At 39.2% G+C, this 27,247-nt stretch overlaps 2 protein-coding genes across 7 annotated transcripts; both read right to left on the reverse strand.

Annotated features, from left to right (window-relative positions):
* Positions 1–2,107: 2,107 nt before the first annotated feature.
* On the reverse strand, positions 2,108–7,319 carry LOC138242142 (extracellular calcium-sensing receptor-like). Of its 2 annotated transcripts, none has more exons than XM_069197284.1 (6): positions 7,092–7,319; positions 6,784–6,919; positions 5,392–6,222; positions 4,924–5,145; positions 4,518–4,641; positions 2,108–3,781 (listed from the first exon to the last, which is right to left on the reverse strand). In XM_069197284.1, the coding sequence occupies exons 1-6, from the start codon at positions 7,298–7,300 to the stop codon at positions 2,868–2,870; spliced, it is 2,436 nt and encodes an 811-aa protein (XP_069053385.1). In that variant the 5' UTR covers positions 7,301–7,319; the 3' UTR covers positions 2,108–2,867. The 2 variants fall into 2 exon arrangements, with proteins under 2 accessions (XP_069053385.1, XP_069053384.1); XM_069197283.1 differs by having other exon boundaries at positions 6,652–6,919.
* A 396-nt stretch (positions 7,320–7,715) lies between these two features.
* Positions 7,716–27,241, reverse strand: LOC138242141 (vomeronasal type-2 receptor 1-like). Of its 5 annotated transcripts, none has more exons than XM_069197281.1 (13): positions 25,512–27,241; positions 24,759–24,906; positions 21,988–22,042; positions 21,542–21,809; positions 20,290–21,120; positions 19,832–20,053; positions 19,420–19,543; positions 13,548–13,707; positions 13,114–13,381; positions 12,024–12,854; positions 11,576–11,797; positions 11,164–11,287; positions 8,905–10,307 (listed from the first exon to the last, which is right to left on the reverse strand). In XM_069197281.1, the coding sequence occupies exons 4-13, from the start codon at positions 21,773–21,775 to the stop codon at positions 9,394–9,396; spliced, it is 3,930 nt and encodes a 1,309-aa protein (XP_069053382.1). In that variant the 5' UTR covers positions 21,776–21,809; positions 21,988–22,042; positions 24,759–24,906; positions 25,512–27,241; the 3' UTR covers positions 8,905–9,393. The 5 variants fall into 5 exon arrangements, with proteins under 5 accessions (XP_069053383.1, XP_069053382.1, XP_069053380.1 ...); XM_069197279.1 differs by having other exon boundaries at positions 21,988–22,147; XM_069197282.1 differs by lacking the exons at positions 24,759–24,906; positions 25,512–27,241 and adding an exon at positions 7,716–7,803 and having other exon boundaries at positions 10,248–10,307; positions 21,988–22,381.
* Positions 27,242–27,247: the final 6 nt, after the last annotated feature.

Genomic DNA, 27,247 nt, shown 5'->3' on the forward strand with positions numbered 1-27,247 from the left:
CACTTGTGCTGCCAAACAGCAGTTGTCACCACATCGTTCTCTCCTTTTACCCCAGGTTCACCATTTAACACTGTTGTCCCTCTATAAGCCTGTATGCAGGCCCACCTCACATAGAACTGTTACTTCCAGGCAAAAGATCGACAGCATCACTTACAAGAGAAAGTCTGGGCCTGCAGTTCTCTCTGAGCCAGAGGCTGATGCCGCAAGCTCGAGGTTGTGGGTGGGGCCCTGTACAGTGATAGAGTGAGAGGGAGACAGTGCATACCGGGTGCAGATGCCCCCACTGGGCCAGCTGTTGGTGCTTCACTGTGCCCTGCTAGCCCCCTAACCTGGTAAGGCCACTTCAACCCTGATTTCTTCGCGTAGTTCTATCCTGGTGCCCTCAGACAAAACGGACCCACCAGCCGAGAAGTCTCTGGAGCCAGTAGAAACAGATTGTGAGGCCCCCAACTGCCATGGGTGCCCAGACACTACTGGCACAGGGCAGGGGTGCCACAGCTCGCGTGCAGGTGATCAGGCAGTGTGTGCAGACCTGCGACCCCCACCTTCCGTGAGCTACCAGACCATGCACCTGGGCGTTTGCTTTCCAGAGAGGACAGTAGGGGTGCTGTGAACTGGTTCCAGATGGTCAAGAGGTGGCCATCCTGATCATTTGGAAATGATGAAATGATTGGAGGTTCCCCCGTAATCTGCCGGGTACTGTTGTCATGAATGCGCCATCCAGAAAAGACAGCAAAGGAACTGAAGCCAGGACCCAAATGGTCCGAGAATGGAAGCAGCCTACCCAGCGTCTTGCGTGGACAAGTCAACTGGATGTTTTCCCCTTCCCTCTGAGAGCGCACTGAGACAGTCCATGAATCCGCCACTGGGAAGGTGATGGCTGGGAGACCGCGGTGGGAGGAGCCATGCAAGGTCATGGAGAGGGAAATGGAGACTGGGAAAAGCCAGCTCCCCTGCGTCCAACTCTCTATGGAAGAAGAGCCCACAGAACTCAATAGCCCCACCAGAAACCATCAGAGAAGCGTCCCTCATTGTGGACACCAGCAGCCACTGTGTGCTCTGGCCCTCAACAGACCAGATCCCTTCTGCTCCTGCAACTCGGAAGGCCAGTCATTCCAGCACTGAGATTTCAAAGTCTCTCTGGAGGTGAAAGATTTGGTGGTGGGGTTGTGTAGAGATCCACACAGACGTAGGAGAGTCCCAACGTAAGACAGTCTCTGCTTTTAAAACTGTTGTCCCTCTGTAATAGTGGGGAGTGATCCCCACTGTTTCATTTCACTAGTCTGAATCCAGAGGATTTCTGTTCTCTTTGCCATCTTAAATTTTACCTGCTCTGTGACTAGCACACTCTGCTGTAATGAAAAGCGCTGCAAAGCTCAGTGAGCCTGCAAGTCATCTCCAGGCTCTTTCCCAATGCTGCTGCCAACGACAGTGGAGCTTTCCTTGCAAAGTTTTGATCGGTAACTAAGTCAGAGGTATAGATGAGTGTTCAAGCATATAGTGGTTCTGCAGAGATGAATAAAAGGTAATGTAGTATAATATAATGGAAACAGACACAAAATACAGACCAAGGAGAAATAAGCTCCACAATCTTTTCAGAGTGTTGTTTGAATCTTCTGGAAGTTTACAGCTCACAGTTTTCCCTTTGCCACATATAATCTCAGACTGGCTAATGGACAATTACAGTATCTGAAAAATGACTGTTTCACCCGATGAAACTACAGTAGCCAATGTACTTTTTGATATTCAATGTATCCATTTTCTAACCGTGTCTACCATTTCAGGGTTGCCAGGGAACATGGTACGTCCTGGACACAGGGCAGGGTATACCCTGGACGAACTCCACTCCAGTCCACTACTGGACAAACACACACACCACACACAGGTAGCACTCCAGATCTGGAATTGAAGCCCTGCCAGACAGCAATGCTAATGACTACGTTACTATACTGCTCTTTATTTGAGATTATGTTTAAAAAAATATTTGTGGGAATTTAATATCTTTCCAGACTTGAAGCATCTATTAACGATATAGTATAACACTGAAACAGGTACAGATCTCTAAAGGACCAACGTATTAAATCAAGATTGTCTCAAGAAAAAAAAGTACAATGATGCCTTTATTAAATTTAAATTCATTTGATGTAACATAGGATCACTTTTTTGGCCATATACAATTTCTTGCATTAGGAATTTGTCTTTTCGCATGCCCCAGCTTGCTCTGCATGAGACACACAGAGAGGGAGGGAGAAGCTTGGGGGCAGAACGCAGGGTCAGCCATCTATACAGTGCCCCTGGAGCAGTTGGGGTTATGGGCCTTGCTCAGGCACCCAACGGAGTAGGATTCCTCTGATGGCCACAGGATATGAACTGGCAACTTTCCAGCCACAGGCGCAGATCCTTAGCCAAATAGCCATCGCACCACCCATGGTGTAGAATGGTGTAAGGAAGTGTAGAATGTTACCTGCATGTAGCAAAAACATAAATAATAAATGTAAGATTAGAAAAACTGATGTAGAATTAGTATTTAAGAAAAAGACTGACAGCTCTGGTGGACACATCACTTCTGTTTTACATGAGTGCAATGAAGGAAATGTATATTTGTTGTCAGTGTACAGTATGTACAGTATAATTAAGGCACTGAGACTGCAGCACACCAGTGTAAGAATTACAAGCAGTTACAGATCTGCTGCCAGTAGAAGCTGATAATATGACCTCCATTTACTAGCAAATAATCACACGAGGAGAAAATGACTTAATTCTTGTTTAATCTGGTCAATAGAATAGAAATCCACATTCTTTCATGGGTGTACTTACAGTAAGATTTGTTTTGATTGAGATTAAGCCACCTTAATTTCAAAGACAAATCATAGTCGTTTAGATGGGATTTTCCCCATAATGTGTTTTCTAGTGTTTTTCTCAGGTTTAAGCAAAATTAAGTAGCACTTAGGAGCAAATATGCAAAGAAGCAGACCAAACGTTGAAGACAAAATTGCAAAAATCTCAACTGCAACTGTGTATTTTCCAGGTGAGCTGACATACGCTGGGATGAAGGTGACCCAAACTGCACAGAAGATGAGCATGCTGAAAGTAATCAGCTTGGCCTCATTGAAATTATCAGGCAGTTTCCTGGCTAAAAAAGCTAGCACCAAACAAGTAGCTGCAAGCAGGCCTATATAGCCCAGTACTGCATAAAATGCAATTTCTGATCCTGTGTTACATTCTAAAATGATCTTTTTATTACTGAGTTTAAAATTTTTGTCAGGGAAGGGAGGTTTCAAACTAAGCCACAGGACACAGATTATAACCTGCACAGCTGTACAAGAACAAACTATGATCCTCTGCTGAACTGGTCCAAAGTTTTTTGCCATGTTGTCGTTGGGAAGAGTGGCTCTGAAAGCTGTTACAACAACTATTGTTTTTCCCAACACACAGGAAATACAAAGTGCAAATGTGATTCCAAAGGCTGTGTGACGCAACATACAAGACCAGGCTGTTGGCTGCCCAATGAAGGTAAGAGGGCAGAGAAAACACAGCAGCAGAGAGAACAGCAGGAGAGAGCTGAGCTCAGAGTTGTTGGCTTTTACAATGGGTGTGCTTCTGAAGGAAAAGAAGACTGAAATAGTGGCTACTGTCAAGAAGAGTCCAAACAATGACACAGTAGTGAGTGTGATTCCCATTGCATCATAGTAGGAAAGATATTCAATGTCTCTGAGGATGCAGCTGTCTTTTCCATCATTAGACCAGTAGTCCTGTGGACATTCCACACACTCAGCTGCACCTGAAGAGAATTGAGGGGAAATTAGTGGTGTCAGTTTTCAGAAAATAATAGTTTTATGTGAACATTTTTTTTGTATATATTTTTGTATAATATTATTAATTTAAATTATTGCATTAAAACATATCTATTTAATACCAGTTATAGTTTCAATAATGACATTTTAAGTAAAGATACTGAAATGTGAAACAAATGCCATGAAACATTCAGTTTTAAGCCTCACAATTCACAGCTATTTTATATTGCTATCATTTTCATATTCTTGTATAAAACTTCCCTTTAGTATTTCCAATCAGCATCACTTACAGTAAGACATGGGATAATTCTGATTCTGTGTTATAACATACCAGGAGGAAACTCATATTTGGCACCAAGCCTTCAGATCCTAATTAATTTCTTCTTCATTAAGATACAGATGACTGTCCACCTTCATTGCTCACTATCACAATATATTTTAGTATTTTAGTTGTTCAATCTTCATTCCACAAAAAAAAATGATTATGAGCATGGCCCACTTAAATTTGATGGGATCCTTCTTTTCCAATATCTTATTACTGTCCTTGTCGAAAGAAAGGAAAATGCACTTCCAACTGAACAAAACTCAACACGTTTTCCAAAGTTCATAGGCATTGTACCAAGCCATGAAATAGATTTATAGCAGTTTTATTATGCTTTACATTTACAGCTGTATTGTTATCTTGGGGTGATACTTTACATGTTATAGATTGTAAGTTCATACCTGTGGTATTTGCTATGGTACCATCAGCACAAGGAATGCAATCGAAGCAGCAGATGGGCTGGCCTTTCCTGGCTGCTTTTCTTGTGCCTGGTGGGCAGCTCTCAGAACACACTCCTTTGGGAACCTGAAGAGAGAAAAACTGTCAAAGTATCACTTCTGCTTGTTTTAAGATTGGGCAGACAGAAGCATTGTTGTCATTTATTTCAGAAGTTTCTGTGAATTGAGAGGATAACTTAAAAATGCAATGTTTATTCAATATTTAGAGCTGACTTCCAATGTTTTGTCCTCATCTTTTCAATACACTGTATATGATGTGACATGGTTTTTGTCAGTCTCAGAACTGTTTCTAATCCCATTTTAGATGAAATAAACACAGCACTTAATAAAAATTAAATAAATATCTTACCTCTTCCCCAGTGCTCCAGACAATACTGTCCCCATCAATCACTAGTTGACTGCCTCCATCTGGTGACGTATCAAAGTGACCCACTGTCACATGGCTGACCACTCCTTTGTTGAGTTGCCAGTTTATAATGTCATAGGCCGCAGGAGGATCTCCGTTCTCATCAAAGTACACAGCTTCTCCAAAACGGTTCACAAAGTTGACTTTTTTTAGATGTTTTGTGACCTTGTATTGGATAAACATCTCAAGTTAATTTATGCAGCAATTTATTATTGTGTTGAAGAGGTTTACATATCACCGTTTTGACAACTTTTCAAGCTGTAGTATCTGAAATCTATATGTTGAGCTTTAAAACTACATGGGCAGAATGTCTCTGAAATAATGAATAAATAGATCTACATGTTCATGTCTCTCTTATATTGATGAAATGCAGACATGGAGCCATTTATTGACTTGCAGTATTTTACTCACCTGCCAGGGCTCTATTCTTGAAACATCTCCACACAGTACAGTTGTACTTTTTTCTTTTGCACAGAACAGTAAGTCATGAAGTGCATGCACGATGGCATACACTGCTTTGTATACGTTATATGCCAATCTTAGCTGTGTGACATCAAAGAAAGCGTTTTCTATTTCATCCAGTCTCTCTTTTCCTGTGCATATCTTTGACTTGGTTTCTGAAACATTTTGTTTGAAGGATTCCTCTGTCAAGTATAAAGTACACCCGAAGATGTTTTCCCAGAATACATTATATAAGGTGTTTGCGGGATCGAAGGACGGTCGAATATTAAGGAGAAAATCTTTGAACTCCGGAATTGCCATTTTGCGAGTTGCAAGTCCAATTGTGCCACCAAAAGACTTAAATATTTCTTCAGTTGAGGGTCTCGCTGCTGTTACCCAGTCTTCACTTGCGATCCACTGTATACCTGTTATGTTTTGCCTGACGATCTCTTGCATTAAAGGGTACAGGTCACGCTCTGAAGCAAATGCTAATATGACTTTCACCGTTGATTTTTTAATGATGTCCACTAGTTGAAGTATTTTTGATCTTGAGTAGGTACTGAGAATGTTTTCAGTGAAGGCAATGCAAACTCCGTATTTTACCACTTCCTTAGTGAAAGACTGAACCCCAAATATACCGTACTCATTCCCGGCCTGGATAGCTCCGATCCAAGTCCATCCGAATCTCTTAACAAGGAGAGCAAGAAATTTGGCTTGATGTGAATCACTTGGAATTGTGCGTGAAAATGTCGGAAACTCTTTTTTATTGCTGAGGCACGTACATGTTGAAGTGTAGCTTACCTGTTGAAATACAAACATTCACGTTAATTAATTCCTGTTACTTAATTCAGTGCTCAAAAGATTTTCAGATGATTTGTGCGAGTATATTTTATACATTTAAATTACGGCTAAAAAGCGTAATCTTTTTAGCAGCTGTTAGAAAACAATTTTGAGATGATAAAAATGGTACAATTATTTTGGACGATTTTCATTGTTTGGAAGATTATTACTGTGTAAGGGAAATGTCACAGAGATTGTGAGATAAATGCGGAAATTTTATGGTCCCTTTTTAAACACTTTTTAAAAGATTTCAGATTGAGCTATAAACTTCAATGTGAGTTTACAAATTTGGTATTGCTTTAAAAAAGGTTTCAAGCAGACCAACGCTGTGTCAAATGCTGACGTGAATGTAAAAAAAACATCTACTACACTTATATTAGAAACCTTTACCAAAGTAATGCCGAAGGGTCCCAGCACTCGAGAGATATCTACGGAACTAGACGTTACAACCGCAGGGGTTGAAGAGGAACATGTAGAGTTAGAAGCCTCTAGTCCGTTTAGTATTGCGAGAGCCGCTCTTACAGTTAGAGTTGACGAGGCGCAGTTGTCGAGGACTCGATAGCCCAAAGTGATGTTGGGAAGCAAACTGTTGTCCTTGTTAATCTCCTCTATGGTAAAAATCATCGCCTGGGTCCATCGAAACGCACGTAGATCAAACCTGTTAAAACATTAATACCTAAATCATACAGGTAAATTACCTTTGCGTTAAGTACATCTCTGTAAGCCGTGTTGTTCAGTATACAGTATGAATGTTTTCGACACACCTGTTATTTAACTATTCAGAAACTACAAATTTATTTTGCGAAAATTTAAGAGTTACAATAACTTACCCAACACATTTCGGTTGCTGTGGCTGGGTTTCAAAAGAGATATAAATGCTTTCCTCTTTAGTAAGTACAGGAAAAACACCACTGATCACTAAATGCCCGTCTTTGAACAATAATGGCATTCCAAAATTTTCTAGCGTCTTGCATGTCAAATCATCGTTCAGTTGAAAAGAGAAACGTAGCATGGAAAACAATAGGATCGACTTATTCATAATGATGTGGGCGAACTTGTAAGAGCATGATAAAACAATGAAATACAGCTGGTCTCTAATCCTTTCTTTATATGTGCAAGGACATTCCCCGCGGTGGTTGTGAGAACGATGCACGGTGCAAAATAAAGACGTCCTTACAGTATATCCCAAGGGGTAAGCGCTTCTGGCGCATGTAAAACCCCTTGAACTATGGTAAACTCTATAAAGAAACAAGAGCTGTTATAGAACAGTTTTCCACTCGTTCCACTGGTAAATAAATAGAAATACAACATTTTGATTTGCAAGCTTTCCCAGGAGCTAATCGAAACATTATAACAAGGGATTAAGCTCCATAATTCTTTCATTATTGCAGCGATTCCCCTGGTTTCCTTCTTCGGTGTGTTTACTGCTAGAAAGCAGAATTTTCATCTCTTGTTCGCGGCCGCGTCCCGTCTTGCTTCAGGAGGTGGCAATGAGAATCCCATTTTTCCGATGACAGTGTAGCGATGAGCCTTGACTTCACTCTGCACAGGTAGCAGTGAATTAAGAAAGACAGAAGACTGGAAGCGCAGCTCGCTTTTTTAATTGCCCTTTTCAGGTACTGTACAGTACATGCAGGCTTGTCATTCAGGAAGGAGAGACAGGTAGGAGGCCAGGAGGGGGGACCCACTTCCAGAGGCAGGGAAACACACTGCTGCATGGAGCCCAATCCATGAGCAGGTCCACTAGCAGCTTTCACCAGCACTAGGGAAAACACCCATACTGTATATTTGGACAGTGATCTCTGCACCACACACTGGTTACCTCACACAGGTGCAGCCATGACACTGATGTCGACAACATTGGGCTTGAGTCCAGACCTGTTGAGGGGACTCTCTAAGCAGGTTCTCAAACAGCTTAGCTCAGGGCAGTAGTGTGCCGGATCATACTGTACCTTCACTGACCTGGACACTGATTGCTCCTGTGTTACGCACTAGACGCACTGACACACCCCAGCCGGCTGTATGACCTCAACCAGCCATGCAGACGGAACACAGACATCCTGGACAGATTTCAAACTGCCCTGGGTGATTAAGAAATTCAGAAGTACTGATCACATTCCTCAATACTCTGTACCAAACCAACAAATTAGGCATGAGTTTGGCTTCACAAAAAACTAAATCACCCACAGTATTTTCTCCCTTTCCCAGCCTTTTCCCTTTATAAAACCAGGGAATGATCCCACTTCTCTGTATCCCCTCCTCTGAGAACAAAGGGCAAACACACACACAATGGTAAGTCAACTTACCATTACTGGTTTGGGACTGTGGGAGGAAAGCAGAGAGCCTGTGAGAAGAGAAACTCACTCAAGCACAGGAAGAACACACAAACTCCACACAGACAGTACCCCAAGTCTGGAATTGAACCCAGGACCCCAGCGCTGCCAGGCAGCAGTACTAACAACTGTGTCACCATGCTGCCATTTATTTCAGATACTTTAAAATATATATATTTGTGGTATTTTATATCCTTTTAGACTTGAAGCAAATATAAACAATATGATATGAGACTGAAACAGGTACAGATCTCTACAAGACCAAATTAAAAGAACAAGATTGTCTTAAGAGAAAATGTACAATACTGCCTTGATTAAAATTAAATTTATTTTAATATACACAAGCGTAGAATCTTAAGTGCTTGAAGCAAAACAGAAATTATGTTTTTCCTTAATTTTTAACTATTTGTAAAAAGATTTTTCTCATTTTTGACTTACTGTATACTGTATACACAATGTAGCATCACTGAAAGCAGGTACAGACTGAGAAAGGCACAAGTGCAGGGAAGGAAATGTGTAATTAAAGCACTGAGACTGCAGCACACCAGTGTAAGAATTTTCAGCAGGTACAGTTCTGCTACCAGTAGTGGCTGATATTTTACCTACTGTACAGTCACTGGCAAAAAACAATACCTGGGGTAACTGACTTAAATCTTGGTTAATTGATTAAATAAGATTTGTTTGATATTTAAAGGGTGTGCAATGTCTCTGTTTTTTTAAAGTATAATTCTGTCTGTTTTAAGCATTTTAAAGACTTTTTAAAGAAAGAAAATAAAGCCACCTGACATTTACAGAGAAATTATAGTCGTTTGGATGGAATTTTTCCCATAATGTGCTTCTTAGTGTTTTTCTCAGGTTTAAGCAAAATTATGTAGCACTTAGGTGCAAAAATGCAAAGCAGCAGACCAAACGTTGAAGAGAAAATTGCAAATATTTCAACTGCAACAGTGTATTTTCCAGGTGAGCTGACATACGCTGGGATGAAGGTGACCCAAACTGCACAGAAGATGAGCATGCTGAAAGTAATCAGCTTGGCCTCATTGAAATTATCAGGCAGTTTCCTGGCTAAGAAAGCCAGTACCAAACAAGTAGCTGCAAGCAGGCCTATATAGCCCAGTACTGCATAAAATGCAATTTCTGATCCTGTGTTACATTCTAAAATGATCTTTTTATTACTGAGTTTAAAATTTTTGTCAGGAAAGGGAGGTTTCAAACTAAGCCACAGCACACAGATTACAACCTGCACAGCTGTGCAAGAACAAACTATGATCCTCTGCTGAACTGGTCCAAACTTTTTTGCCATGTTGTCGTTGGGAAGAGTGGCTCTGAAAGCTGTTACAACAACTATTGTTTTTCCCAACACACAGGAAATACAAAGTGCAAATGTGATTCCGAAGGCTGTGTGACGCAACATACAGGACCAGGCTGTTGGCTGCCCAATGAAGGTAAGAGGGCAGAGAAAACACAGCAGCAGAGAGAACAGCAAAAGAGAGCTGAGCTCAGAGTTGTTGGCTTTTACAATGGGTGTGCTTCTGAAGGAAAAGAAGACTGAAATAGTGGCTACTGTCAAGCAGAGTCCAAACAATGACACAGTAGTGAATGTGATTCCCATTGCATCATAGTAGGAAAAATATTCAATGTCTCTGAGGATACAGCTGTCTTTTCCATCATTAGACCAGTAGTCCTGTGGACAGTTAATGCACTCAGCTGCACCTGAAGAGAATTAAGAGAAAATTAGTGGTGTCAGTTTTCAGAAAATAACAGAAAACTGTTTTATGTGAAAATACTGTTTTTGTATAAAATTATTATTCGTAATGATTCCATTAGATTTTAAAAAGTTATCCATATCATACCAATCATGTTTGAATAATGACATTTTAAAATGAAATGAGAAAAAATGCCATGAAACATTCAGTTTTAACCCTAATAATTTACAGCTATTTTATGTTGGTGTCATTTTGATACTCTTGTTTAACATTTCCCTTTTCATATTTTCAATCTGTATCACTTACAGTAAGATATCATGTAAATCTGATCCTGTGCTACAATATATCTAGAGTGAACTTAAATGTGGCACCAAGACTTTAGATCCTAATTAAGTTCTTATGTATTACCATACAGATAAATTTCCACCTACATCTTTAACAATCACAATACATTATAGTTCTTCAATTTTCCTTCCAATAAAAATGGTCACGTTCATGTCTCACTACAATACAGTATGTACTGTAGGACGCCAGTTTAACAATAAACTCAATACTGTGCTTGTGGGAAGAAAGGAAAATACACTTCCATTAGAAAAGAAACTCTACACGGCTTTTCAAAGTTCACAAGTTTTCAGAAGTATCCCAGTTCTCACTGCACAGTCAAAACATTGATTTTATGGCAGGTTTATTATGCTGTTTCATTTGTGCCATTTAGAAAAATTAAAATGTGAGCATATTTACAGGTAGATGATTATCTTGGAGATCAGATCAATTTAGTTTTTGAAAAAGCAACATAATATAATATGACTTCCATGAGTTCTCTTTATCCCTTTCAGTAAATTAAATTGATTGTAAGTTCATACCTGTGGTGTTTGCTATGGTACCATCAGCACAAGGAATGCAATCGAAGCAGCAGATGGGCTGGCCTTTCCTGGCTGCTCTTCTTGTGCCTGGGGGGCAGCTCTCAGAACACACTCCTGCTGGAACCTACAGAAAGAAAAATCATCACTGAATCACTATTGCTTGTATTAACAGAATATTTGTTGATACTATCATTGATTTTATTTTTTCTGTGAATTGAGAGGATCGCTTCAACATGTTCTGTATTCAAAGCTTCGGAAGTATATACTGTAAATATTGTCCTCAGGTTTATCAATATACTTTATTTGATGTTACGTTTCCTGTCATTCTATGAGATGGATCTAATCACATTTCAGTTAATAAAAGAAACATACACCACTTTCTGCCTTAACAATAATTAAATTAAATCCTTACCTTTCTCCCAGTGCTCCAGACAATACTGTCCTCATCAATCACTAGCTGACTGCCTCCATCTGGTGATGTATCAAAGTGACCCACTGTCACATGGCTGACCACTCCTTTGTTGAGTTGCCAGTTTATAATGTCATAGGCAGCAGGAGGATCTCCGTTCTCATCAAAGTACACAGCTTCTCCAAAACGGTTCACAAAGTTGACTCTTTTTAGATGTTTTGTGACCTTGTATTGGATAAATATCTCATGTTAATTTATGCAGCACTTTATTATTGTGTTGAAGATGTTTACATATCAACGTTTAGTCAACATTACAAGCTGTAGTATCTGAAATCTATATGTTCAGCTTCAAAGCATGTCTCTGAAATAATGAATAAATAGCTCTAGATCTTCTCTCTCTTGTGTGTTGATGATATGCAGCCATTTATTTGACTTGCAGTGTTTTACTCACCTGCCAGGGCTCTATTCTTGAAACATCTCCACACAGTACAGTTGTACTTTTTTCTTTTGCACAGAACAGTAAGTCATGAAGTGCATGCACGATGGCATACACTGCTTTGTATACGTTATATGCCAATCTTAGCTGTGTGACATCAAAGAAAGCATTTTCTATTTCATCCAGTCTCTCCTTTCCTGTGCATATCTTTGACTTGGTTTCTGAAACATTTTGTTTGAAAGATTCCTCTGTCAAATTTAAACTGCACCCGAAGATATATTCCCAGAATGCATTATTTAAAGTGTTTGCAGAATCAAGAGTCGGACGTATATTGAACAGAAAATCTTTGAACTTCGGAATTGCCATTTTGCGAGTTGCAAGTCCAATTGTACCACCAAAAGACTTAAATATTTCTTGAGTTGAGGGTCTTGCTGCTGTTACCCAGTCTTCACTTGCGATCCACTGTATACCTGTTATGTTTTGCCTGACGATCTCTTGCATTAAAGGGTACAGGTCACGCTCTGAAGCAAATGCTAATATGACTTTTACCGTTGATTTTTTAATGATGTCCACTAGTTGAAGTATTTTTGTTCTTGAGTAGGTGCTGAGAATGTTTTCAGTGAAGGCAATGCAAACTCCGTATTTTACCACTTCCTTCGTGAAAGATTGAACCCCGAATTTGCCATAAGAATTGTCGGAATGGATAGCTCCGATCCACGTCCATCCGAATCTCTTAACAAGGAGAGCAAGAAATTTGGCTTGATGTGAATCACTTGGAATTGTGCGTGAAAATGTCGGAAACTCTTTTTTATTGCTGAGGCACGTACATGTTGAAGTGTAGCTAACCTGTTGAAATACAAACCGTCACATTCGTTTTTTTTTCGGTGCTTGTACAAAACAGAATTTCAATTCATGTTTAGTGCAAGTGCATTTCTATTTAAACTACGACTGAACAGGTGTATGTGCTAAAAAAAACAATCAGTAAGAAAACTGATTTCGCGATGATAAAGAAAATGTTTAACTTATTTCCTTTATTTTTTTCACAGGAACGCTGTAGCAACGTTGACGTAAATGTAGATATTAGAAAAAATATAGATATATTTACCAAGGGAATGCCGAAGGGTCCCACCACTCGAGAGATATCTACAGAATTAGAAGTTACAACCGCAGGGGTTGAAGAGGAACATGTAGAGTTAGAAGCCTCTAGTCCGTTTAGTATTGCGAGAGCCGCTCTTACAGTTAGAGTTGACGAGGCGCAGTTGTCGAGGACTCGATAGCCCAAAGTGATGTTGGGAAGCAAACTGTTGTCCTTATTAATCTCCTCTATGGTAAAAATCATCGCCTGGGTCCATCGAAAAGCACGCAGATCAAACCTATTAAAACAGTTTGATATCACAAGCGTCCATGAAAATTACTCTTCCCTTAAAACATTTGACTCATCCCCATTGTACAGTACGCGACTGTTTTTAACCCACCTGTTACTGTTACTGAACCTACTGTACGTTCAAATTGAAAACTGCAGGAGGTACAACAACTTACCCAACACACTTCGCTTGCTGTGGCCGAGTTTCAAACGACACGTAAACGTTTTCCTCTTTAGTAAATACAGGAAAAACACCACCGATCAGTAACTGACCGTTTTTGAATAATCCTGTTGTTCCAAAATGTTCTAGCATCTTGCAGGTCAAATCACCGTTGACTTGAAAAGAGGAACATAGCATTAATAAATATAGGATCGACTTCTTCATAATGATGTGTAACGTGTAAGAGTATTATAATAATATAATACAACGGCAAATTTTCCTTTTATGCACTGAACCACATTCCCCATGGCCTATCAAAGGGATGCACAGAACAAAATAATCAAGTCCACATATCCCGAGAGGTATTCGCGTTTGGGGAATGTGCGACCTGCTCTATTAACGTGAACTGCGTCTCACCTTAAGGAGAAACAACAGCTGCCTACAGACGGTGTTAACACAATATTGTTTTGCTTTCATTCGACCAGAAATAAATTCAAAAACATTTTTTTTATATGCAAGACGCCTTAGGCTTATTCTGAAAATAATTGCATCCTTTTAAACACTCTACAATGCAATTCTCAATATCACCAGCATGCACTGTCCATTTTCTCCTTAGAGTATTTTGATTGCAAACGAAATGATTTCAACACTTAAACTGAGTCTGAGCTTCAAAGCCTCCAGTATTAATGTTCCAGTGCACACATTCACTGTTTGTCTCTGAAAACCCTTACGTGACACTTGGTTTGCTGCATATTGGGTTATCGCTTAGTTTTTTGTACACACATATATAATTTAGGATTTAATAAAGATTTTTGTAAACTATGCAAAATATAATATGCAGCTAGATAATTACTTATAAATATTAGGATATGTTGCTCTCAGGGTCATTATAATCTCAGCAATAATATGATGGTCATCTTCTTAAAAATACCTTTAATCAAATAACTCCAAATGGGTGAGATACTCACTGTCATTACAGTTACTATGATGCAAAAATGCTGCAATATTTAACTCATGTGCCACTTGACTACAATTTTGTTGTCACTACTCTTATTACTTTGAATTAGAGATCCTCTCTACAGATTGACTTTGAGACTTGGCTGTACCGAGTGCATTGAAGCTTTTGTAATTATTCACAATTTCCGCATCACAGTTTAACCTCACAGGTTGCAGTGATACTCTTTATACTTGCAACAGGCTTTTACCTGCATGGCAAAATGTGTTCTTGAAAACACCTTTGGCTATTAACTCCCAGCTTGTTGGGAATGATTCTCGTGAGTGCACAATTATCATACACCATGTCAAAGTGAGAATCCTGCTTAGACCAACATGATTGCCTGTTTCTCCAGCACACCGTTAATGCTGTTCCAAGAATTGAAACCTGTTTCGAACCTTAACCATGCAGTGAGTCTTTTTATGCCTCAAACTGGTCATCAAGCACTTGGTGAGTTGTGTTGTGCAAAACAGATTTAAATTCTGTTTGGCCATTGAAAAATTACCCTTTCAAGTATTGTTATATTGGCAATGCCATTACTAAATGTTCCTACATGCACTGATGTAGTTGCCTGAATGCCATTTTGTCCCATGTAAACCAGGACTGGCTGGCATGATGGAGCTGTGCTTAGCATTGTTGCCTTGCAGTGCTGGAGTCTGTTACAGTTCCAGTATCCTGCCACCAGAAGGCACCCCAACCTCTAGTGCCTTCTTCATCTGTGCAGCAGACGGCAGTAGCCAAGCCCTGCTTGCTCAGTGTCCCCACTTCACCAAGCCTCCCCTCTCCAAACTTATTTAAGCCCTGCTCTTCATTCAAACTTTGCTCAGTATTGTTTTCAACTCTTTGAGCCCTTGATCTAACCTTTGCTGAATTCTTCCTGGACTCCTTGCCTGACTTTTGGATTTGGGCATGTTTCCTGACCTTGGCTTTTGGAGTGTGTTTCTGGCACTTGTTACTAAAATTGTCTTCTTGCTTTGGACTTTCGCTCACCTCTTGACCCTGACCTTGGAACCCGCATAGGGTCCATTCCTGCACTTCTCAGTTGTGAATCAACCTAACAGAGCCATGGGATCAATCTGGGGGTGTTGTCTGTATGGACTTTGCGTGTCTTGGATTCTGATGTAATAATGAACTGCAGACCAATTTCTAATTTACCATTTTATCTGACTGACAGGAAGCATTTTGTCACCCTTGGCCCTCATGAATCCCCCATGACCCCAGTCAATTACGGTGTGCCTCAGGGTTCAGTTTTTGGTCCTTTGCTTTTATTATTGATATGTTACCTCTCGGCCAAATGATATGCAAACATGGTCTTCAGTTTCACTGCTCTACAGCTGATGCTCAGATTGATGTTAAAACTTCTATCCCCTCTGGTCTCCCCCCTCCATCACTTGTCTCTTGTTTGCTTGGTCGACATCCAATTCCCTGAAGCTAAATATTGACAAAACACAAATTTTACAGGCAGGTAGCAAATCACAGCTGGAAATACTCAAGGGCTTCACAGTAATGGCAGATGGCTTCACCATTCACACATCAGCCACATTCAGGAATCTGGGAGTCACACTTGATCCTCTCCTGTGTTCTGAGCCTTGTGTGAAGAATTAGCTGATTCTTCCATTTGCTGAATTTGCTGAATTTACCATTTCTATCTAAGGTTTTAGAACATGTGGCTGCACATCGATTACATGTCTATTTAGGGACCGGTTTAAGAACAGAAGGCTGAATATGTTAGGAAGCTACATGGTCCCATTTTGCTTATTTGGTACAGTAGTTCTGTACCTTATTTTTATTGTATAAAGCATATTGCCTGTGTATCAACAAATGGTTCTCTCAAATTGTGGCAGGTTACCTTTAGGAAAGTCTGGAATCACAGCCTCTTCTTAGAGGCTGCTCTTCGGTCTATAATTGCTTGTAAATAGCCACACCAGTGGTGACCAAGTAAGTATTGGTTAAATGAAAAAGAGTTTAGAAATCTTCAATTTTCACATGGGTGCTTTGTTTCACATTCAAAGGGAGTACCTACTGTAGGTCTTGATGGTTATAATTGTTTTGCATGCTGTTTTTTGTGAGCCCCGAATAGGCTTGGCACTACTGTAGCTTTAGTTTGAAGTCAGTGAGTTTTTGTGAGTGTAAAATTGTGGGACCAACCTGGTTAAGGTTATCTTAAGGTTAACAATAGCTGTATTATAGACTGACATCAGAATTAATTAGCATATTTGTGATTTCTTATTTCCGTATGTCTTTTGCTGCAATACAGGATAGATTCACTTGTTGAAATAAAAATATACAAAATGTAATGAATTGTAAAATTTAACTTATATAGGTTTTGAAATGGAAATCTAGTAAATAAATTGATTCTTAAAATGTAAAGAGCTTTAGGAAAATATATAAAAAGGATGTAACTGCTGTGCTACTGGCAGATTTTTAGAAGACAGTTTGTAAACACAGTACGTACTGTCTGGATTACGAAATTAGCCGAGGGTAACTGTTAAACTTTGCAAAATACATAGTGGCGCTTCTTCTTCCGTTTCTATGATGTCATCTGTTTTGTCCTAAGGAAAGGGGAAGTATTAGAATGGAAAAAGTGCTGTACTTTCCCTTGCATTAAAACATCTTTATAAAAACCCTGTACTGCCTATAACAAGTTGAGTCTCTGACGCACTCTGCAGAGTGACAGCAGGGCTCCCAATATTGCAATATTGAAATAAAGACCTTACTCAGGTGAGAACTCTCTCTCGTGACAGTTTCTTTACATTAAATGATGGCATACATTTTTATGAACTAATATGCCTGAATTAAGCCTATATAATTTGTTCCACTATCTATTTTCTTATACTCTAAGATGATGAACAAGAGAAAAACAGGGTCAAAAGACATTAAAAGAATGAGAACTCATGATTGTTTTGATGTGATGTTCCCCATAATGTGTTTCCTAGTGTTTTTTTCAGGTTTAAGCAAAATTATGTAGCATTTCGGAGCGAAAATGCAAAGAAGCAGACCAAACGTTGAGGACGAAATTGCAAAAATCTCAACTGCAACTGTGTATTTTCCAGGTGAGCTGATATATGCAGGTATGAAGGTGACCCAAACTGCACAGAAGATGAGCATGCTGAAAGTAATCAGCTTGGCCTCATTGAAATTATCAGGCAGTTTCCTGGCTAAGAAAGCCAGCACCAAACAAGTAGCTGCAAGCAGGCCTATATAGCCCAGTACTGCATAAAATGCCATTTCTGATCCTGTGTTACATTCTAAAATGATCTTTTTATTACTGAGTTTAAAATTTTTGTCAGGGAAGGGAGGTTTCAAACTAAGCCACAGCACACAGATTACAATCTGCACAGCTGTGCAAGAACAAACTATGATCCTCTGCTGAACTGGTCCAAAGTTTTTTGCCATGTTGTTGTTGGGAAGAGTGGCTCTGAAAGCTGTTACAACAACTATTGTTTTTCCCAACACACAGGAAATACAAAGTGCAAATGTGATTCCAAAGGCTGTGTGACGCAACATACAGGACCAGGCTGTTGGCTGCCCAATGAAGGTAAGAGGGCAGAGAAAACACAGCAGCAGAGAGAACAGCAGGAGAGAGCTGAGCTCAGAGTTGTTGGCTTTTACAATGGGTGTGCTTCTGAAGGAAAAGAAGACTGAAATAGTGGCTACTGTCAAGCAGAGTCCAAACAATGACACAGTAGTGAGTGTGATTCCCATTGCATCATAGTAGGAAAGATACTCAATGTCTCTGAGGATACAGCTGTCTTTTCTAGTGTTAGACCAGTATTCTTGTGGGCATTGATTGCATTCAGCTGCACCTGAAGATAATTTAGAGAAAATTAATTATGTCAGTTTTCAGAAATTAACAATTCAGTTCAATTTATTTTTATATAGCACCTTTCACAACAAGGTTATCCCAAGGTGCATAACAATGGAGGTAACCATACATTTTGTCAATAAAACAGGAAATGCGAAGAAAACTGTTTTATGTGAAAATACTGTTTTTGTATAAACTTCTTATTTGAAATGATTCCATTAAATTTAAAAAAAGTTATCCATATCATACCAATAATGCTTGAATAACTAATAGGTTTATTCCATGCCAAAAAGAGAAGAATGAAAACACAAAATTTCGACTGTGGAACGTTCATCAGGTCTGAGCCCTGAAGAAGGCTCCACGGCCGAAACGTTGTGTTTTCATTATTCTCTTTTCAGCATGAAATAAATCTATTACATCTTCCTTTGCAGCCTATGCATGCTGACGCAGCTACCCACCTGAACTTGTTTGAATAATTACATTTTAAAATGAAATGTGATAACATGCCATGGAAAATTCCGTTTTAACCATAATAATTTATAGCGTTTTTATGTTGGTGTCATTTTGATATTATTGTTTAACATTTCCCTTTTCATATTTAAATCTGTATCACTTAGATTAAGATATCATGTAAATCTGATCCTGTGCTACAATATATCTAAAGTAAACTTAAATGTATTACCATACAGATGAATTTCCACCTACGTCGTTAACAATCACAATACATTATAGTTCTTCAATATTCCTTCCACTAAAAATGATCACGCTCATGTCTCACTACAATACAGTATGTAGAACTCCAGTTTAAAAATAAACTCAATACTGTGCTTGTGGGAAGAAAGGAAACTACATTTCCATTAGAAAAGAAAAACTCTACATGGCTTTTCAAAGCTCACAGTATCCCAGCTGTTTTATTATGCTGTTTTATTTGTGCAATTTAGAAAAATTAAAATGTGAGCATATTTACAGGTAGATTATTATCTTGGAGAACAGATCAATTTAGTTTTTGAAAAAGCAACATAATATAACATGACTTCCATGAGTTCTCTTTATCCCTTTCAGTAAATTAAATTGATTGTAAGTTCATACCTGTGGTGTTTGCTATGGTACCATCAGCACAAGGAATGCAATCGAAGCAGCAGATGGGCTGGCCTTTCCTGGCTGCTCTTCTTGTGCCTGGGGGGCAGCTCTCAGAACACACTCCTGCTGGAACCTACAGAAAGAAAAATCATCACAGAATCACTATTGCTTGTATTAACAGAATATTTGTTGATACTATCATTGATTTTATTTTTTCTGTGAATTGAGAGGATCGCTTCAACATGTTCTGTATTCAAAGCTTCGGAAGTATATACTGTAAATATTGTCCTTATGTTTATCAATACACTTTATTTGATGTTACGTTTCCTGTCATTCTATGAGATGGATCTAATCACATTTCAGTTAATAAAAGAAACATACACCACTTTCTGCCTTAACAATAATTAAATTAAATCCTTACCTTTCTCCCAGTGCTCCAGACAATACTGTCCTCATCAATCACTAGCTGACTGCCTCCATCTGGTGATGTATCAAAGTGACCCACTGTCACATGGCTGACCACTCCTTTGTTGAGTTGCCAGTTTATAATGTCATAGGCAGCAGGAGGATCTCCGTTCTCATCAAAGTACACAGCTTCTCCAAAACGGTTCACAAAGTTGACTCTTTTTAGATGTTTTGTGACCTTGTATTGGATAAACATCTCATGTCAATTTTTGCAGCACTTCATTACTGTGTTGAAGAGGTTTACATATCAACTTTTGGACATCTTTAAAAGCTGTAGTATCTGAAATGTATATATGTTGTGATTTACAACTGCATAGACAGAATGTCTCAGAAATAATAAATAGCTCTACATCTTCTCTCACTTGTGTGTTGATGATATGCAGCCATTTATTTGACTTGGAGTGTTTTACTCACCTGCCAGGGCTCTATTCTTGAAACATCTCCACACAGTACAGTTGTACCTTTTTCTTTTGCACAGAACAGTAAGTCATGAAGTGCATGCACGATGGCATACACTGCTTTGTATACGTTATATGCCAATCTTAGCTGTGTGACATCAAAGAAAGCGTTTTCTATTTCATCCAGTCTCTCCTTTCCTGTGCATATCTTAGACTTGGTTTCTGAAACATTTTGTTTGAAGGATTCCTCTGTCAAATTTAAAGTGCACCCGAAGATATATTCCCAGAATGCATTATTTAAAGTGTTTGCAGAATCAAGAGTCGGACGTATATTGAACAGAAAATCTTTGAACTTCGGAATTGCCATCTTGCGAGTTGCAAGTCCAATTGTGCCACCAAAAGACTTAAATATTTCTTCAGTTGAGGGTCTCGCTGCTGTTACCCAGTCTTCACTTGCGATCCACTGTATACCTGTTATGTTTTGCCTGACGATCTCTTGCATTAAAGGGTACAGGTCACGCTCTGAAGCAAATGCTAATATGACTTTCACCGTTGATTTTTTAATGATGTCCACTAGTTGAAGTATTTTTGTTCTTGAGTAGGTGCTGAGAATGTTTTCAGTGAAGGCAAGGCAAACTCCGTATTTTACCACTTCCTTGGTGAAAGCCTGAATCCCAAACATACCGTACTGATTACCGGATTGGATAGCTCCGATCCAAGTCCATCCGAATCTCTTAACAAGGAGAGCAAGAAATTTGGCTTGATGTGAATCACTTGGAATTGTGCGGGAAAATGTCGGAAACTCTTTTTTATTGCTGAGGCACGTACATGTTGAAGTGTAGCTAACCTGTTGAAATACAAAACGTCACATTAGTTTTTTTTTCGGTGCTTGTACAGTACATAACAGATTTTCAGTTCATCTTTAGTGCATACGTATTTCTATTTAAACTTCGACTGAACAGGTGTACAGTATGTGCTAAGAAAAACAATCAATAAGAAAACTGACTTCGCGATGATAAAGAAAATGTTTAACTTATTTTCTTTAAAAAACAATTTTATAAAGGTATTGTGTGAGGCAAACTTTGACTTCTATCTCGAAGTTGTATGGTCCCTGATTAAATATCTCATCTAAGAACTCAGATGGAAGTCCAAACTTTCTTCTGAATTTCCAATTTTGGTAAAAAAATTGTTTAACTCAAAGCACAGGAACGCTTTAGCAACGTCGACGTACAGTAAATGTAGATTTGAGAAAATGTAGAAATATTTACCAAGGGAATGCCGAAGGGTCCCACCATTCGAGACATTTCTACCGAATCAGAAGTTACAACCGCAGGGGTTGAAGAGGAACATGTAGAGTTAGAAGCCTCTAGTCCGTTTAGTATTGCGAGAGCCGCTCTTACAGTTAGAGTTGACGAGGCGCAGTTGTCGAGGACTCGATAGCCCAAAGTGATGTTGGGAAGCAAACTGTTGTCCTTGTTGATCTCCTCTATGGTAAAAATCATCGCCTGGGTCCATCGAAAAGCACGCAGATCAAACCTATTAAAACATTTTGATATCACAAGCTTACATGAAAATTACTCTTCCCTTAAAACATTTGACTCATTCCCATTGTACAGTACGTGACTGTTTTTTTAACCCACCTGTTACTGAACCTACTGTACGTTCAAATTGAAAACTTAATGTTTTGATAACTGCAGGAGGTACAACAACTTACCCAACACATTTCGCTTGCTGTGGCCGAGTTTCAAACGACACGTAAACGTTTTCCTCTTTAGTAAATACAGGGAAAACACCACCAATCAGTAACTGCCCGTCTTTGAATAATCCGGTTGTTCCAAATTTTTCTAGCATCCTGCAGGTCAAATCACCGTTCACTTGAAAAGAGGAACACAACATGAATAAAGATAGGATCGACTTCTTCATAATGCTGTGCTGTAGGCTAAGAGTGTAAGAGTATTACAATAATAGTTCAACGGTAAATTTTCCTTTTATGCACTGAACCACATTCCCCATGGCCTGTCAAAGGGATGCACAGAACAAAATAATCAAGTCCACATATCCCGAGAGGTAATCGCGTTTGGGGAATGTGCGACCTGCTCTATTAACGTGAACTGCGTCTCACCTTAAGAAGAAACAACAGCTGCCTACAGACGGTGTTAACACAATATTGTTTTGTTCTCATTCGACCAGAAATAAATCCAAAAACATTTTTTAAATGCAAGATGGCTAAGGCTTTTACTGAAAATGATTGCATCCTTTTAAACCTTGGGGTTATATTCGATTCTGGCTTAACATTCGACCCACATGTACAGCATACTGTCAAAACATCTTTTTTTCACCTTAGAAATATCGCAAGACTACGCCCTATGCTATCATTAACTGTGGCTGAAAAGCTGATCAACATATTTGTATTCTCTCGAATTGACTACTGCAATGCTCTGCTCCCTGGTGTATCTAAATCTACTCTGAACAAGCTGCAGTATGTCCAAAATTCAGCAGCCAGAATTCTGACCAGGTCTAGTACAAGTGTTCACATTACTCCTATCCTGGAGTCCTTGCACTGGCTTCCGGTCAAATTCCGCGTAGACTTTAAAATCCTCATGCTCACCTACAAGGCTTTACATGGCTTGGCACCTCAATACCTGTCTGAACTTTTATCGCCCTACTCCCCACCTCGCAACCTCCGCTCTTCAAATTCTGCCCTCCTTACTGTCCCCCAAGCCCGTCTACATTGTATGGGCGACAGGGCCTTCTCCTGCTATGCCCCCAAGCTCTGGAACTCTTTACCCAAGGATATTAGAGAGTCACCTTCTCTAAACTCCTTCAAATCCAGACTCAAAACTTTCTTCTTCAGTAAAGCCTTTACTTAACTGGTTCCATTCTTCACCCCTCTGCTCTTCTTAATACCATCTTCCACGGTCTCCTCTATTGTTATTGTTGTATTGTTGTAATTATAATTATGTCCTGTCTTGTGAAATTTTCTTATTTATTGTTGTAGTCTTCTTATTTATTGTTATTGTCATCCTGTAAAGCGCTTTGAGAAGCCACCTTTAAAGGCGCTATATAAAATAAAGTTTATTATTATTATTATTATTATTATAAACACCATACAATGCAATTCTTAATATCACCAGCATGCACTGTCCATTTTCTCCTTAGAATATTTTGATTGCAAACGAAATGATATTTTGTAAACTATGCAAAATCTAATATGCAACTAGATAATTATAAATATTAGGATATGTTGCTCTCAGGGTTATTATAATCTCAGCAACAATATGATGGTCATCTTCTTAAAAATACCTTTAATCAAATAACTCCAAATGGGTGAGATACTCACTGTCATTACAGTTACTATGATGCACAATTATCATACACCATGTCAAAGTGAGAATCCTGCTTAGTCCAACATGATTGCCTGTTTCTCCAGCACACCATTAATGCTGTTCCAAGAATTGAAACCTGTTTCGAACCTTAACCGTGCAGTGAGTCTTTTTATGCCTCAAACTGGTCATCACGCACTTGGTGAGTTGTGTTGTGCAAAACAGATTTAAATTCTGTTTGTCCATTGAACAATTCACTTTTTAAGTACTGTTATATTGGCAACGCCATTACTAAAAGTTCCTACATGTACTGATGTAGTTGCCTAAATGCCATTTTGTCCCATGTAAACCAAGACGTCTTCCTAACCATAATTCTTCATCCTTGATTTGGAAAACACTGTACTGAGTGCATTGAAACGTTTGCAACTAACATGTTACGGGACTGGCTGGCATGATGGAGCTGTGCTTAGCATTGTTGGCTTGCAGTGCTGGAGTCTGTTACAGTTCCAGCATCCTGCCACCAGAGCGCACCCCAACCTCTAGTGCCTTCCTCATCTGTGCAGCAGAGGTAGATCAAGCAGATGGTAATAATAATAATAATAATAATAATTGCTTACACTTATATAGCGCTTTTCTGGACACTCCACTCAAAGTGCTTTACAGGTAATGGGAACTCCACTCCACCACCACCAATGTGCAGCATCCACCTCGATGATGCGACGGCAGCCATAGTGCGCCAGAACGCTTGTGTGTCTTGGATTCTGATGTAATAATGAACTGCAGACCAATTTCTAATTTACCATTTCTATCTAAGGTTTTATGACATGTGGCTGCACATCAATTACAGGCTTGTGTGATAGCTAATGACTCTTTAGAGCCATTTCAGTCTGGCGTTTGCTCAAATCATAGCGTTAAGACTGCTCTTCAGGGAAGGGTCAGGGTTATGAATATTTTACATATTAAAACATTCTATGTTGCTAAATGGCTTGCAGACATTTGTTTGTCTATCAGTGGTACTATCTTTAACTGGTTTTGCTTTTATCTGACTGACACGAAGCATTTTGTCACCCTTGGCCCTCATGAATCCCCCATGACCCCAGTCAATTACGGTGTGCCTCAGGGTTCAGGTTTTGGTCCTTTGCTTTTACTATTGATATGTTACCTCTCGGCCAAATGATACGCAAACATGGTCTTCAGTTTCACTGCTCTACAGCTGATGCTCAGATTGATGTTAAAACTTCTATCCCCTCTGGTCTCCCCCCTCCATCACTTGTCTCTTGTTTGCTTGGTCGACATCCAATTCCCTGAAGCTAAATATTGACAAAACACACATTTTACGGGCAGGTGGCAAATCACAGCTGGAAATACTCAAGGGCTTCACAGTAATGGCTGATGGCTTCACCATTCACACATCAGCCACATTCAGGAATCTGGGAGTCACACTTGATCCTCTCCTGTCTTCTGAGCCTTGTGTGAAGAATGTGCTGAAGACATCTTCTTTTCATCTTAGGTAATTATCAATGTCTGATGCTGAGTGCCTGGCTCATGCATTTATAACATCAAGGCCTGATTTCTCCAACTCTTTACTCTATGGGCTCCCTACCTCACTTCTCAACAACTTGTAATACATTCAGAACTCTGCAGCCAGACTACTTACTCACACCAGACCCTGGGAGTATATCACTTCTACACTGAAGTCTCTGCATTGGTTGCCTATGAAGTCATGTATTCAATATAAGATCTTGTTACTTTCAAGACTCTCAAAAATCTGGTTTCATCATACATCTCCGACCTCCTCTATGTTTACATTCCCTCTCATAGGCTCTGGTCAGTGGAAGCCGGTTCACTGCTCACTGTACCTGGGACTAAATCAGGGACTTTTGGTGACTAAGTTTCGGACTTGTGGTGACCGTACCTTCTCTGTTGCTGCTCCAGGGTTGTGGAATGACTCTCCTCAGACACTAAGAGAGATGACATCTTTGACTCTCTTCAAATCCAAACCTTAAAACTTTCCTTTTCACCAAGGTCTACATCTGATTGCCTACATCTGCAAAAGCGCATACAGTATGCTGTTGATTACATTTTTCTTCTCTTAGTTTTTATTGTACTTTTTTGTTTTGTCTTTTTCATAATGTTCAGCATCCTTGGGATCAGAAAGGTGCTTTATAATTAAAAGTATTATTATTATGCGTATATTCTCCTCGTGTTTGTGTAGGTTTCCTCCCCCAGCCCAAAGACATACAGATAGGTTAACTGGCTTCTGTAAAAAAATGGTGTGTGTACAGGCGTGTCTGTGTGTTTGCCATGTGATGGACTGGCATCCTGTCCAGGTTGTACCCTGCCTTGTGCCTGTTGTTTGCTGGGATAGGTGACCCTGAATGGGATGAAGTGGTTGAAAATGGATGGATGGTTGTTGCGCAGATGGATTCCTGGCACACTGTATTCAGAAAATGGGAAATTCAATATGCTGTGAATTGACTGTGATTATGAAGAATTGTTTTGTAGCTTCTAAATTAAAGTGACAATTAATTATAAAGGGAAAGATTTTTTAAGATTTCCACATAACTGAATTTGTTTTTGAATTTGGAAAACTACAGTTTCAAAGGCGCAAATCAGCCAATACAAGCAAAATGACTCACCTGCCCAGACATTGCCAGTGTACAGAAACAGACTAGTTGGATGTCGGCCAAATAAATTTGACATTGCTCAGAAGGGCCAAGAGGTAAAACAATACTCTTAAAAAGCTTTGGATTTCCGAGTGATTGACAAACTTGACAAAATACAGTCATGAAAAGGGCTTGGAGGTACACACTAAAACTGGGTTTATATACTGTATTTAGTGGAGCACCACAGGGACCGGTTTAAGAACAGAAGGCTGAATATATTAGGAAGCTACATGGTCCCATTTTGCTTATTTGGTACAGTAGTTCTGTACCTTATCTTAATTGTAAAAGGCATATTGTCTGTGTATCAACAAATGGTTCTCTCAAATTGTGGCAGGTTACCTTTAGGAAAGTCAGGAATCACAGCCTCTTCTTAGAGGCTGCTCTTCGGTCTATAATTGCTTGTAAATAGCCACACCAGTTGTGACCAACGTAAGTATTGGTTAAATGGAAAAGGGTTTAGAAATTTTCTGTTTTCACATGGGTGAAATTAGGCTGTGTTTCACATTCAGTGGGAGTACCTACTGTAGGTCTTGATGGTTATAATTTTTTTGCATGCTGTTTTTGTGAGCCCTGAATAGGCTTGGCACTACTGTAGCTTCAGTTTGAAGTCAGTGAGTTTTTGTGAGTGTAAAATTGTGGGACAAACCTGGTTAAGGTTATCTTAAGGTTATCAATAGCTGTATTATAGACTGACATTAGAATTAATTTGCATCTTTGTGATTTCTTATTTCTATATGTCTTTTGCAGCAATACAGGATAGATTCACTTGTTGAAATAAAAATATACAAAATGTAATGAACTGTAAAATTTAACTCATATAGGTTTCTTTACATTAAATGATGGCATACATTTTTATGAACTAATATGCCTGAATTAAGCCTATATAATTTGTTCCACTATCTATTTTCTTATACTCTAAGATGATGAAAGGGAGAAAAACAAGGTCAAAAGACATTAAAAGAAAGAAAACTCATAATTGTTTTGA

Source organism: Lepisosteus oculatus, chromosome 13 (genome assembly GCF_040954835.1).
Source record: "Lepisosteus oculatus isolate fLepOcu1 chromosome 13, fLepOcu1.hap2, whole genome shotgun sequence".
NCBI lineage: Eukaryota > Metazoa > Chordata > Actinopteri > Semionotiformes > Lepisosteidae > Lepisosteus > Lepisosteus oculatus.

Bases quoted from the DNA above. Each gene is read 5' to 3' on its own strand.
- LOC138242142 (XM_069197283.1), bottom strand. From the start codon at position 7,300: ATGAATAAGTCGATCCTATTGTTTTCCATGCTACGTTTCTCTTTTCAA. The intron at 6,223-6,651 runs GTAAAGGTTTCT...GTATTTCAACAG, and splicing joins GACCCTTCGGCATTACTTTG to GTAAGCTACACTTCAACATG. The intron at 5,146-5,391 runs GTGAGTAAAATA...ATCCAATACAAG, and splicing joins CAAGAATAGAGCCCTGGCAG to GTCACAAAACATCTAAAAAA.
- LOC138242141 (XM_069197278.1), bottom strand. From the start codon at position 22,196: ATGAAGAAGTCGATCCTATCTTTATTCATGTTGTGTTCCTCTTTTCAA. The intron at 21,810-21,987 runs GTAAGTTGTTGT...ATGTTTTAATAG, and splicing joins CAGCAAGCGAAATGTGTTGG to GTTTGATCTGCGTGCTTTTC. The intron at 11,798-12,023 runs GTGAGTAAAACA...ATCCAATACAAG, and splicing joins CAAGAATAGAGCCCTGGCAG to GTCACAAAACATCTAAAAAG.